Source organism: Pelodiscus sinensis, chromosome 1 (assembly GCF_052426305.1).
Source record: "Pelodiscus sinensis isolate ZL-2025 chromosome 1, ASM5242630v1, whole genome shotgun sequence".
NCBI lineage: Eukaryota > Metazoa > Chordata > Testudines > Trionychidae > Pelodiscus > Pelodiscus sinensis.
This window is the reverse complement of record NC_143052.1, coordinates 333,089,566-333,103,822: the sequence shown is the minus strand read 5'-3', so window position 1 is coordinate 333,103,822 and position 14,257 is coordinate 333,089,566. Positions and strand designations below refer to the sequence as shown.

At 42.3% G+C, this 14,257-nt stretch overlaps 1 protein-coding gene across 2 annotated transcripts in view; it reads left to right on the top strand.

Moving 5' to 3' along the window:
• The window catches only part of TMEM135 (transmembrane protein 135), a 351,254-nt gene that overhangs the window by 136,688 nt on the left and 200,309 nt on the right, over positions 1-14,257 (top strand). Inside the window, exon 5 of one of the 2 annotated variants that reach the window (XM_075919396.2) lies at positions 6,316-6,381. The exons of the other annotated variant lie outside the window; for it this stretch is intronic. Coding sequence (XP_075775511.2) covers positions 6,316-6,381 — 66 coding nt within the window. The remainder of the gene's footprint in view (positions 1-6,315; positions 6,382-14,257) is intronic. 2 annotated transcript variants of the gene reach the window in all.

Sequence of the window (14,257 nt, the reverse complement as noted above, 5' to 3'; positions counted from 1 at the left end):
AAGCCTGAAGGCTTGATGGTGTATGTGTTCAGGTCAGTGAGAGACTCCCCTCCCCCTGCTCTGCATGGCCTTTGGGTCAGATTTGGGGAGATAAGAGTACTTGGCAGCAGATGCAGAACTAGCATATCTGCAAAAGCTTCAGAAGGGTAGCTGAGTTAGTCTGTAACAGGAAAAACTTAAAAAACAACAAATAGACTAGTAGCACCTTAAATACTAACAAAACATGTAGATGGTATCATGAGCTTTCATGGGCTCAACCCATTTCTTCAGATGACTGGAGTATTAGAAGTCAAGATCCAAGAATAAATAAGAGAAGGGGGGAAAGTGGGAAAAAAAAGAGAAAAAAGGGGGGGGGAGAAAAAAGGAGAGTGAGACAGTGAGTAAATGGTTCAAATGGTTACAAGAAGCTGATAAGAACAATTAGCACTTCCGTTGGTTGGTTGGTTGGTTAAGTCATTAGGATGTGGAGGGTAGCATGAGCCAGCTGATGTCCTTGTTCATACCATTTGCATAAGAATTAAACTTGTAAGTTAAGTTAAGTGCCAATCCTTCCCTGTGTATTTGGCTTGTGGAATTGGCCTGAAACAACATGGTGACTTGGAGATCTATTAATTAGTATCTAGGCAGATTAAAGTGTTTTCCAACAGGTTTCTGTGTGTTGTCTTTTTGGATAAAAAACAATGAATGGTCTAGAGGAGCACCTTAAAGACTAACAAAACATGTAGATGATATCATGAGCTTTTGTAGGTGCAACCTACTTCAGGTGAATGGAGTATTAAAAGTCAAGTTCTAAAATAAATAGGGGATGGGAGGGTAGGGGGGAGAAAGAAGGGAAAAATTAGTGAATTAAAGTTTTCATGTTACATGAAGCTGATAGAGGTGCAAATTGTTCTTAAGTACCCATTATTTGGTTGGTTAAGCCATTAGGATGTGGAAGGTAGTGTGCTAGCCAGGTGATGTCTTTATTCATACCTTTACGATGGGTCTCAAACTTGTAAATGAAGTTAAGTTCCAACGCTTTCCTGTGTATTTTGCTTGTGTAATTGACCTGAAACAACACGGTGACTTTGAGATCCATTTATGAGTGCCCAGGCAGATTAAAGTGTTCTCCAACAGGTTTCTGTGTATTGCCTTTTCGAACATCTGATTTGTGTCCATTAATTCTTTCCCATAGAGACTGTCCAGTTTGGCCAATATATATGGCAGAGGGGCGTTGATGGCATAGATCACATTAGTGGATGTGCTGTTAAATGAGCCTCTGATGTGATTTGGGTCCAGTGATGAAATCTCTTGTGTAGATATGTGGACAGAGTCGGCACTAGGGCTGATCGCAGGGGTGGGTTCCTAGATGATTATGATGGAGGTGTGCTGCGCGGTTACTGGAAAGAGTTTATTTGAGGTTAGGGGGTTGTCTACAGGCGAGAATTAGCCTTTCCTCCAGGACCTGAGAGAGTGAGGGATCATTTTCCAGGGTAGATGGTAGATTGTTGTTAATGCATTGGAGGAGTCTTAGTTGTGGGCTGTAGGTGATGACAAGTGGTATCTTGGAAAAACTCCACTGTGCCTAGGGAACGAGTCTGCTGTTCCACTTTTTTTTTTTTTTTTGCAGAAGAGCAGACGCACTCCTTTGGAAGCCCTGTCTTCCTCATTCCACGAGGAAGAAGGGCTCTTCCGAAAGAGAAGTGTTTTTCCAAAATTTGGCCCAGTGTAGACGGGCTAAATTTCAGAAAAGCCTCTTCTGAGTAACCAATCGGAAAAAGGTATGCAAGTTGTGGAGCACAATTTGCGTAACTTTTTCCGATAAAACACTGTAGTCTAGACATAGCCAAATATACACAGCTTCTTATTGCCCTTCTTTGGGTTTTACATACCAAAAAATCCCTAGCACTATCTCTGTGACAGTCATTTTTCAATTAGTGAATAGCTATAGGTGGCCTTATTTCCCCCACCCACATTTAGGTAGGAGACTATGATAGGAGTGTTAATCTTCTTAGTGACATTCAGTATATCAAGAGTGGAGCTCCTGTCAAGAAGTCTGTAGTACCAGATTTGCAAATGATGTGAATTTATCTTGTTTCTGCATGGCTTTGACATCTGGTGTTAGCTGTGAGTACAAATGTATTAAAAGAGAGCTCATACTAGTAGAGGTGAAAAGGAAGTCACACACACCAATGGTTTTCAATAGAAACAAAGGAAGCTTAGCTGTATTGAGAGAACGCTCTGTTTGACTGAAACAATCTTAAAATGTTGGTGGGAAGAGCTGACGAAAGAAATCAATTCTGAGGCACACAAAAGATTGTGTGGGGTTCTCTCACCCCTTTCTTCTTTGAGAGGGTGAAGAAGAATTATCAGATTTTGGATTTGCTGTGGATTGTTGTGGGTGAAAATGAGCTAATAAACTCTGAAGTGCAGTGTTCTGGATTTGTTGCATTCAGTTACAATGGGAAAAACATAACATTGTAGTTAAAAGCTCTAACAGATCTACTTCTGTTGCTTTAAATAAAAGGAAAATAAACATATACAGTTAGCATCTATCTATCTATCTATCTATCTATCTATCTATCTATCTATCTATCTATCTATCTATCTATCTATCTATCTATCTATCTATCTATCTAATGATTATTCTGAATATATGCCAGATAAAAAGTATATCAAACTTATATGCCAGATAAAAAAGTGTGGGATACTGTTGTCTTTAACTCAAATTTGTGTAATGGATATCCTGAAACACAGCTGTAAGAAATCAGCTAATCTGGTAGTTTGTTCAGCATCAAGCTACTTACTGTATCAGTCACTATTCATTACTATGTAAAATCACCAAATTAGAAATACACATATCTGAGATATTAACCATTTTAGTTTAATTGCTTTTCATGATCTGAATATATCTTATTGTTTGTCAGTGATTTTGTCTTCTAAACTCTATCTTGCTAAACTGTCTCTCTCTGAATATATATTTAGTCTATTCTTACAGAGACTCATTTTCTATTGAAAAGCCTTTGTTTGTTATAGGCAATTTAAATAGAATCTCACTATCCTAAATAATATGAAAGGCAGGCTCCTTCATTTCTGAACAAATAAATTATAAAGATGATGTTCAAATGTGAGTTCACATTTGTAAGTTCTCATATCAGATCACATCCCAGATAGAAGTGGAAGGACTTGTCACACAGATGAGGTGCTTCCTGCTTCTTTTTTCCTATGAAAGCCATCAACACACAGGTATTAGAAATATTTGCCTGTTCTAAATACTTTTCCACAGATGTTTCACTTGCATGATTTTTCTCTTCTAATAAGGTGCATAGACAACACCATGCAGTTTATTCACTTTCTGTAAAGTCAGTAAGCTCCATTTATTTCAGTTTTCTGTGTTAATTGTTCCTAGTCAGGCAAAGAAGGAAATAAGCTTACCAATCCAATAAAAACTAACCTTCAAAAAGATTCTTCTTCTAGCAGTATCTCTATGGCAGTGGTCCCCAACATTTTGGGGCTGCCAGGTACCTGGGGCGGGGCCACTCACGTGCCAGGCACCCAGGGGCGGGGCTGCACACGCGCCCAGGGGCGGGGCCGCCTATACGCTGTGTGCCCAGTGTCACCCATGCGCTGCACTCCTGGGGCCGGTGCCTCTCCTGTGCCGCATGCCCAGGAGCTGGCATCACCTATGCGCTACGTGCTTGGGGCTGGTGCCGCTCCTGCGCTGGGTGCCCAGGGGTGGGGCCACCCATATGTTGCGTGCCCAGGGGCTGGCACCACCCATGCACCATGTGCCCCGGGGCGGGGCTGGCCCCGATCACTTGGCGGGTGCACAGAAATGGCCTGGCGGGCGCCATGGCACCCGTGGGCATCACGTTGGGGACCACTGCTCTATGGATGCTCTACACACTAAATGCATTAGCACCTCTGTACTCCAATCAGTGATTTCTCATAGCAGTGTCAGTTTGGCCTATGTATGTATGTTAATCAGTCTTGTGTCGTGCCCCTTTGTCATGTAACATTGCACAGATGAATTGCCAAAGACAAAGCTCTAGCAGTAGTTCATTTGAGATCTCAACTCTAATTTCTCTTTACTCAGCACTAGTGTTAGTGTACGTTTTTTTCTATAATCAGTAGTTGCTTTTATTCTAGTTAGTTTTTCTTTTACTTTTCTACATGCTGTTTAGATAGACTGCAGATTGTTTGAGATTCTTCTGTCTGAGAGGTGATACTTGGTTCCTTTAGCTTTAAATGCTGTTTGTCATACTGGGAGACAATCCTGGTCAACAGTGGACATTCCTGCTGTATCTGATTCCTTGCAGAGTCACACATCATGCAAAAGTTTAGTTTTTGTCTTGCATTAAAATCAAAATCCAGGAAAAATAGAGAAATAAAACTTATGATTGAGAACTCTCTATGACTGGCCTCTGTTCCAGGCCAAGGGGCCCCCTCAATGTCGATCTACAAGCAAGCTGGCTATATCAAAGTAGGTCTTGGAGATGGTGTTTACAAGTTATCCAATCCACTTGGCTTCTCTTCCACCAATGAACCTCCTTTCCTTGTGCTGCTTCAGGGGACCCCTTTTATAAAAGTATTCTTTGTCAAGAAATAGATGTACTCTTCTACTTGGGATTTATATAGCCAGTCTCCATGCAGCACAGAGGAAAGGGGCTTTATTCAGGTTACTTCCTGGTACTAAAAAGGAGTGTGAAAGTACAGAAATTCAAAATCATGACTCTCATAGCTTTAATTCCCTCGCTAGACATAAGGAGATTGGTATTCAGCCCTTGACCATCCAAAAATGTATTTCCGCATAATTCTCCACCCATTTCACATATGATTCCTCCATTTTATTGTTGGCCTGGACCAATTCCAATATCATATGCTCCCCTTTATCCTATCATCAACCCTGAGGTATTTTCGAAGGACATGTTGGTGTAGCAGCACAGCTCTGCAGAAAAACTATTTTAGTATTCCCTTATCTGGATGCTTGTTGGCTAAAGAGATGCTCTCTGGAGCTGATATTTCAAGCAATTTCCAAGGCCATAGGCCTCTTCTGCCAATTGGCCCTTTGACAGAACTTTCAAAGATCCACCTTGACCCCAATTCAGAGCCTCATGTTCATAGGGTCACATCTCAGTTCAATGATAGATAGACCCAACCAGACATAATATGCTACATATGCTTCTTTTCATACTCACCTTCTTGAAACAGTCCTTCAGCTGGTGGAAGGATCATCACAACCTTTGCACAGGAGTTCCATTCACATGTCCTCCCTAAATGACTGTTGTAACTGTTCTGTGAAGGTGGGATGCACATCTAGACACTCGCATCTACTAGGCAAGTGGATGTTGCCAGAAACAATATTACAGGGTAAGCGTAAAAAAACCCCAAATGGTCTGATAGCACTTTATAGACTAACAGAACATATAGATGGTATTGTGAGCTTTCATGGGCACAGCCTACTTCTTCAGATGACCGGAGTTATGAGTTTAGGATGTGAAGACCCAAAATGAATAGGGGGGGAGGGAGGGAACAAGGAGCAGAGGGTATGGAAATATCAAAGGGAAAAACAAGTAGGCAGAACTGGCAGTCTGTAAACACCTGAAGATTGGATAGTTGAAAAGAAACAGATCAAAGGATAGTAATAGATAGGAAGGGTGCTAATGCTAGAATCTATACAGACAAAGAGCTGTTTGCACCTTTGTTGAATGTTAGGTTGATAGTATCCCAACCATCCCTCATCACGATTGAGGCCATCAGCATGAGAATTGAACTTGTGGATTAATTGTAATTCCAACACCTCTCTGTGTATTTGACTTGTAGAATTGGTTTGTGATAAGACAGCCACCTGGAGATCTTTTAAAGTGTGGTTAGGTAGATTGAAGTTCTCTCAAACCTGTTTTTGTATGTTCCCTTTACGTATATCTGATTTGTGTCCATTGATTCTTTCCCGTAGGGACTGTCCAGTTTGTCCAATATATATATAGCAGTGGGGCATTGCTGGCATTTGATGGCATAGATCAAATTACTGGATGTGCAATTGAATGATCCTCTGATTTGGTAGCTTATGTTGTTGGCTTCACTAATGAATTTGCTTGTATAAATGTGTGGGCAGAGTTGGCACCTAATCACACTTTAAAAGATCTCCAAGTGGTAGTCTTACACAAACCAGTTCTACAAGTTTGTCGACTAGTCCTTCACATCCCTAATTGAAATGGTTCAGTAGTAAAACAATTAATACATTTTACTTACATTTTAGTAATAAGTGTAATAGCTGAACAAAAATAGTTGCGGTATTGTCTTTTCAAAATAACAATTTTTTATTTTTATATACAGGCCACGGAAACCCTTTTTCGAATGGGGGTAGCAAGAGGAGCCATTACACCTTTAAGGCATGGAGAAGTAAGTTTGAATGTCTGGTTTTTGCATATATGGTATAAAGTTTTATTTATTTTTTTTATTTATTATTTTGCAAATTCTTGAGAAATGTATTGAGGTAACTGAAGAATTGATAGTCTTGTAGATCATGTGTCTGTCTGTTTTGCAGTTTGTTGCAAAAGAGTAGATAGTCCCGATCCTGTCATTGGGGAAAGACTTTTTCTTTATATAAAACCAGCTCAAACTAGCTACAGACATAAAAGTAAGCAAGAAGAGTCTCTCTAAGTATGTTAGGAGCAAGAGGAAGACCAAGGACAAGGTAGGCCCATAGTTCAGATGTCTAGGTTAGATAGACATCTGTCAGGGATGGTGTAGACGGAGCTTGATCCTGCCTTGAGGGCGGGGGGCTGGACTCGATGACCTCTCGAGGTCCCTTCCAGTCCTATTATTCTATGATTCTATGATTCTATGATTCAGTGAGGAGGGAGAAACAGTAATAGGAAACTGGGAAATGGCAGAGATGCTTAATGACTTCTTTGTTTCGGTCTTCACCAAGAAGTCGGATGATGAAGGAATGTTTAACATAGAGAATGTTAATGGGAATGGGGTAGGATTAGAAGATTAGAAAAAAACAAAAAAAACAAGTTAAAATCACTTAGGAAAGTTAGATGTCTGCAAGTCACTAGGGCCTGATGGAGTGCATATTGGAATATTCAAGGAACTGATAGAGGAGGTATCTGAGCCTTTAGCTATCATCTTTGAAAAATCATGGAAGATGGGAGAGATTCTGGAAGACTGGAAAAGGGCAAATAATAGTGCCCATCTATAAAAAGGGAAATAAGAACAACCCAGAAAACTACAGGCAAGTCAGTTTACCTTCTGTGCCAGGAAAGATAATGGAGCAGGTTATTAAGGAACTCATCTGCAAAGGTCTAGGGAACAGCCAGCATGGATTTGTAAAGAACAAATCATGTCAAACTAATTTGATAGCTTTCTTTGATAGGATAATGTGTCTTGTGGATAAGGGAAAAGTGGTGGATGTGCTATACCTAGACTTTAGTAAGACATTTGATATGGTCTCACATGATCATCTTATCAATAAATTAGGCAAATACAGCCTAGATGGGGCTACTATAAGATGGCTGCATAGCTGGCTGGATAACCATTCTCAGAGAGTAGTTATTAACAGTTCACAATGCTGCTGGAAGGTCATAAAAAGTGGGGTTCCGCAGGAGTCTGTTTTGGGACCTGTTCTGTTCAATGTCTTCATCAATGATTTAGATATTGGCATAGAGAATACACTTATTAAATTTGCAGATGATACCAAGCTGGGAGGGATTGCAGCTGCTTTGGAGGATAGGGTCATAATTCAAAATTATCTGGACAAACTGGTGAAATGGTCTGAGGTAAATAGGATGAAGTTTAATAAGGACAAATGCAAAGTACTCCACTTAGGAAGAAACAATCCGTTTCAAATATACAGAAGCGACTGTCTAGGAAGGAGTACGACAGAAAGGGATCTAGGGGTCATAGTGGACGACAAGCTAAATATGAGTCAACAGTGTGATGCTGTTGCAAAAAAAGCAAACATGATTCTGGGATGCATTAACAGGAGTATTGTGTGCAGAGCATGAGAAGTAATTTTTCTGCTTTACTCTGCGCTGATTGTGTCTGAATTGGAGTATTGTGTCCAGTTCTGGCCACCATATTTCAAGAAAGATGTGGAGAAATTGGAATAGGTCCAGAGAAGAACAACAAGAATGATTAAAGATCTAGAGAACATGACCTATGAAGGAAGACTGAAAGAACTGGGCTTGTTTAGTTTGGAAAGGAGAAGACTAAGAAGGGATATGATAGTGGTTTTCAAGTATCTAAAAGGGTGTCACAAGGAGGAGGGAGAAAAATTGTTCTTCTGAGCCTCTGAGGGTAAGACAAGAAGCAATGGGCTTAAATTACAGCAAGGGAGGTTTAGGTTGGACATTAGGAAAAACTTCCTAATGGTCAGGATGGCTAAACACTGGAATAAATTGTCTAGGAAGGGTTGTGGAATCTCCATCTCTGGAGATATTTAAGAGCAGTTTAGATAGACATCTATCAGGAATGGTACTCTGTCCTGCCATGAGGGCAGAGGACTGGACTCGATGGCCTCTCAAGGTCTCTTCCAGTTCCAGTGTTCAATGATTCTATAATATATATTTCATTTTACCTGGAATCACAGTACAGTGGTGCAATGTGGGAGGATACTTCTAGGTCTGATGATTCTCTACTGCAGTGGTCCCCAACACGGTCTGCGCCCGCCAAGTGCTCAGGGCTGGCCTGGCCCCGGGCACGTGGCGCATGTGCGGTGCCGGAGCCGGCCCCGGGCGCATGGCGCACGGTGAGCGCCGGCCCCGGGGGCGCCGCGGATTGACTGCCCGTGCTCTGGGCACGCGGCGCATGGGGGGAGCGCAGGCCCTGGGTGCGTGGTGCTTGGGGGGGGGAGTGCCAGCGCCAGCCTCAGGCGCGCGGTGCTTGCAGGGCGCGCCGGGTGCGCGGCGCTTGGAGAGCACTGGCCCCCGGGCGAGCGGTGCTTGGGGGAGGGCGGGAGAGAGCGAGTGCCAGCGCCGGCCCCGGGCGCGTGGCGCTTGAGGGGAGAGCGCCGGCCCCGGGAATGTGGCTATGGGGGGGCTCCGCTCCCGGGCGCGCAAGGGGGGGTCCCGCCCCTGGGCGCCCGGCGGGCAAACGGCCACGCCTTCTGGCACCCGGCAACCCCAAATGGTTGGGGACCACTGCTCTACTGCATGTTCTGAGGAGAGTGCAAAGCGTTGAGAAATTAACATAGGTTTGGGTGTTAGAAGTTTCTGGTTCTGCAGACGGCTATGGGCAAGCCACTTAATCTTTTGGTCTTTATTTCTTTTACTATTTCACAGGAGTAGTATGAAGTATAATTGTTAATGATTGTACATGATCGAACATGTAGGCTGTGTCTACACTGCACCCCTTTTCCGGAAAAGGGATGCAGATTAGACACTTTGGAATAGGCAAATCCGTGGGGGATTTAAATATCCCCCGCGGTATTTGCATTAACATGGCTGCCGCTTTTTCCGGCCTGGGGATAAGCCGGAGAAAAGTGCCAGTCTAGACGTGATTCTCCGGAAAATAAACCCTTTTCCGGAGGAACTTTTATTCCTACTTTCAAGTACTTTCAAGTAGGAATAAAAGATCCTCCGGAAAAGGGTTTATTTTCCGGAGAATCATGTCTAGACTGGCGCTTTTCTCCGGCTTATCCCCAAGCCGGAAAAAAGCGGCAGCCATGTTAATGCAAATCCCGCGGGGGATATTTAAATCCCCCGCGGATTTTGCTATTCCAAAGTGTCTAATCTGCATCCCTTTTCCGGAAAAGTGGTGCAGTGTAGACACAGCCGTAAAGTATAACTGTTGTATTGTTCATATCTGCTTGTGTCTGTATAGGATTTTTTTTGTTTGTTCTTTGGCTTGACATACTATAATGCTATAATGGCAAGGAGAAAGGAGGGTCAGGGCACAACAGGGAGGCAAGATCAAATCAGTATCTTAGATGCCTATATACAAATGCGAGAAGTATGGGTAATAAGCAGGAAGAACTGGAATTGCTAACCAATAAATACAACTATGATATCATTGGTATTACAGAAACCTGGTGGGATGGGACGCATGATTGGAATGTTGGTATGGAAGGGTACGGCTTGCTCAGGAAGGACAGACAGGGAAAAAAGGGAGGAGGGGTTGCCTTGTATATTAAAAATGTACACACTTGGACGGAAGTGGAGATGAATGTAGGAGATAGCTGTGTAGAGAGTCTCTGGGTTAAGCTAAAAGGGGTAAAAAACGAGGGTGATATCATGCTAGGAGTCTACTACAGGCCACCTAGCCAGGTGGAAGAGGTGGATGAGGCCTTTTTTAAACAATTAACAAAACTATCCAAAGCCCAAGATTTGGTGGTGATGGGGGACTTCAACTATCCAGACATATGTTGGGAAACTAACACAGCGAGGCACAGGCTATCCAATAAGTTTCTGGACTGCATTGGAGACAACTTTCTGTTTCAGAAGGTTGAAAAAGCTACCAGAGGAGAAGCTGTTCTGGATTTGGTTTTAACAAATAGGGAGGAACTAGTTGAGAACTTGAAAGTGGAAGACAGTATAGGGGACAGTGATCACGAAATAATAGAGTTCATGATCTTAAGGAAAGGTAGAAGGGAGACCAGCACAATTGAGGTAATGGATTTCAGGAAGGCAGATTTTGATAAGCTCAGACAACTTGTAGGTAAGGTCCCATGGGAAGCAAGACTGAAGGGAAAAACAACTGAGGAGAGTTGGAAGTATTTCAAAGGGACGTTGTTAAGGGCCCAAAAGCAAACAATTCCGCTGTGTAGGAAAGATAGAAAATATGGCAAAAGACCAGCTTGGCTTAACAAGGAGATCTTGCACGATCTCAAAATAAAAAAGGAGTCATATAAAAAATGGAAACTAGGACAACTAACAAAGGATGAATATAGGCAAGCAACACGGGAATGCAGGGGCAAGATTAGAAAGGCAAAGGCACAAAATGAGATCAAACTAGCTACAGGCATAAAGGGAAACAAGAAGACTTTTTATAAATACATTAAAAGCAAGAGGAAGACCAAGGACAGGGTAGGCCCACTGCTTAGTGAGGAGGGAGAAGCAGTAACAGGAAACTTGGAAATGGCGGAGATGCTCAATGACTTCTTTGTTTCGGTCTTCACCGAGAAGTCTGGAGGTGTGCCTAACGTAGTGAATACAAGCAGAGAGAGGGTAGGTTTAGAAGATAGGATTCACAAAGAACAAGTTAAAAGTCACTTAGGAAAGTTAGATGTTAGCAAGTCACCAGGTCCTGATGAAATGCATCCCAGGATACTCAAGGAGCTGATAGAGGAGGTATCTGAGCCTTTAGCTATGATCTTTGAAAAATCATGGCAGACAGGGGAGATTCCAGAAGACTGGAAAAGGGCAAATATTGTGCCCATCTATAAAAAGGGGAATAAGAACAACCCAGGAAACTACAGACCGGTCAGTTTAACGTCTGTCCCAGGGAAGATAATGGAGCAGGTAATTAAGGAAATCCTATGCAAACACTTGGAAGGTAATAAAGTGATAGGGAATAGCCAGCATGGGTTTGTGAAGAACAAGTCATGCCAAACTAATCTGATAGCTTTCTTTGATAAGATAACGAGCCTTGTGGATAAGGGAGAAGCGGTGGATGTCATATACCTAGACTTTAGTAAGGCATTTGATACGGTCTCGCATGATATTCTTATTGATAAACTAGGCAAATATAACTTAGATAGGGCCACGATAAGGTGGGTGCATAATTGGCTGGATAACCGTAGTCAGAGAGTTGTTGTTAACGGTTCTAAATCCTGCTGGAAAGGGATAACAAGTGGAGTTCCGCAAGGGTCTGTTTTGGGACCCGTACTGTTCAATATCTTCATCAATGATGTAGATATTGGGATAGACAGTACGCTTATTAAGTTTGCGGATGATACCAAACTGGGTGGGGTTGCGACTTCTTTGGAGGATAGGGACATAATTCAAAATGACCTTAGCAAGTTAGAGAAATGGTCAGAGGTAAACAGGATGAGGTTTAATAAAGAGAAATGCAAAGTGCTCCACTTAGGAAGGAACAATCAGTTCCATACATACAAGATGGGAAGCGACTGTCTAGGAAGGAGCATGGCGGAAAGGGATCTAGGGGTCATAGTGGACCACAAGTTGAATATGAGTCAACAGTGTGATGCTGTTGCCAAAAAAGCAAATATGATTCTAGGTTGTATCAACAGGTGTGTTGTAAGCAAAACTCGTGAAGTCATTCTGCCGCTCTACTCTGCACTAGTTAGGCCTCAGCTGGAGTACTGTGTCCAGTTCTGGGCGCCACATTTCAAGAAAGATGTGGAGAAATTGGAAAGGGTACAGAGAAGAGCGACAAGAATGATTAAAGGTCTAGAGAACATGACCTATGAAGCCAGGCTTCATGAACTGGGCTTGTTTAGTTTGGAAAAAAGAAGATTAAGGGGGGACATGATAGCGGTTTTCAAATATCTAAAAGGGTGTCACAAGGAGGAAGGAGAAAATTTGTTCCTCTTGGTTTCTGAGGACAGGACAAGGAGTAATGGGCTTAAAGTGCAGCAAGGGAGGTTTAGATTGGACATTAGGAAAAAATTCCTAACTGTCAGGGTGGTCAAATATTGGAATAAATTGCCAAGGGAGGTGGTGGAATCTTCCTCTCTGGAGATATTTAAGAACAGGTTAGATAGACATCTGTCAGGGATGGTGTAGGTGGAGCTTGGTCCTGCCTTGAGGGCGGGGGGCTGGACTCGATGACCTCTTGAGGTCCCTTCCAGTCCTATTATTCTATGATTCTATGATTCTATGATACATCAAGCCATTATTATTTGCTTTCTGCTGATTTTGTAGCTTTGATGAATTCTATGGTTAAATACTATACTCAGTTATAATGTCCTGTAGTAATGGTCCAATATTTCTCGAAGCTTCCTTGGGAAAGCCACTAGCAGGTCCATGCCTCTATGTTTATCTAAAGGGTCTGTAGCCACGGAACCTCACGACTCTCATAGTCTGCGTTTCACTGTTTCTGGTCAAAGGGGAGCTGCAGGAAGCTCCTGACATTGAGATGTACCTGAAAAGAGTGTGATATATGATGTCCTGTCCAGCAGGATGCTATATATTGGGCTTGCTTAGTTTAGAAAAGAGAAGACTGAGAGGGGACATGATAGCAGTTTTCAGGTATCTAAAAGGGTGTCGCAAGGAGGAGGGAGAAAAATTGTTCTCCTGGGCTCTGAGGGTAGGACAAGAAGCAATGGGCTTAAACTACAGCAAGGAGGGTTTAGGTTGGACATCAGGAAAAACTTCCTAACTGTCAGGATGGCTAAATACTGGAATAAATTGTCTAGGGAGGGTTGTAGAATCTCCATCTCTGGAGATATTTAAGAGCAGTTTAGATAAACATCTATCAGGGATGGTCTAGATGGCTCTTGGCCCTGCCATGAGGGCAGGGGACTGGACTCAATGATCTCTTGAAGTCCCTTCCAGTTCTAGTGTTCTATGATTCTATGCATGGAATATATTCTATGCATGGAATATATGCAACACTTCCAGCTTTTCTCTACCTACCTCTTTGAAGAGATGATCTCTGGCAGTGATCCTTCTAAGTGATTAATTTTTAGCCCTGCCCAGTCAGTCAGCTCCATGCATGGAGCTCTGAGCTGCTGACTGGGCAGGGTTGATTAATCACCTTTGAAGCTCTGCTGCTTTGCAGTTTAGAGGGAACACTGATCTCTGGGTGCTTCTTTGATAGCACAGAGCACAGTGCACCAAGCCATTCATTCAACCTGACTTAGTTATACATATTAGAATGAATGTTGCACTAATGCTAGGAAACTAAAAATACATTTTGCTTGAAATGATCCAAGTGGATTGTGGAGAATTTGTGTTACTTTTTAAAGATTTATTAACTGCGTCTTGCAGTTTGAAAGAAGTGGACTAATACTATTATAACTTTTAACAAACTTTATGGTGGTAATAGAGAAGCAAGTCCAAAATTACTTCCTCTGATACTGTTTTTACCTTGTTGATTAAAAAATAATCGTATTGCAAGGTTACATTCACAAAGCACAGAACAATATGGAACAGGAGCTCTTAAGAGTTACTTACCTTCTCTTAAAATTACTCCATGGATAACTAGTAGTACAGGTCTTACACTGGACAGCCAGGAAATCTGTATTGATGGATATTTGGCTTTTGTTGCCCTTCTAGTTCTCAGTGTTTGTTTTTCTAGAGCTCTCTGCTTGTTCTGTACTTTAGAAATTTTAATTATTGTTCCTGTATGGTTTTAGTATCCTTCTGTA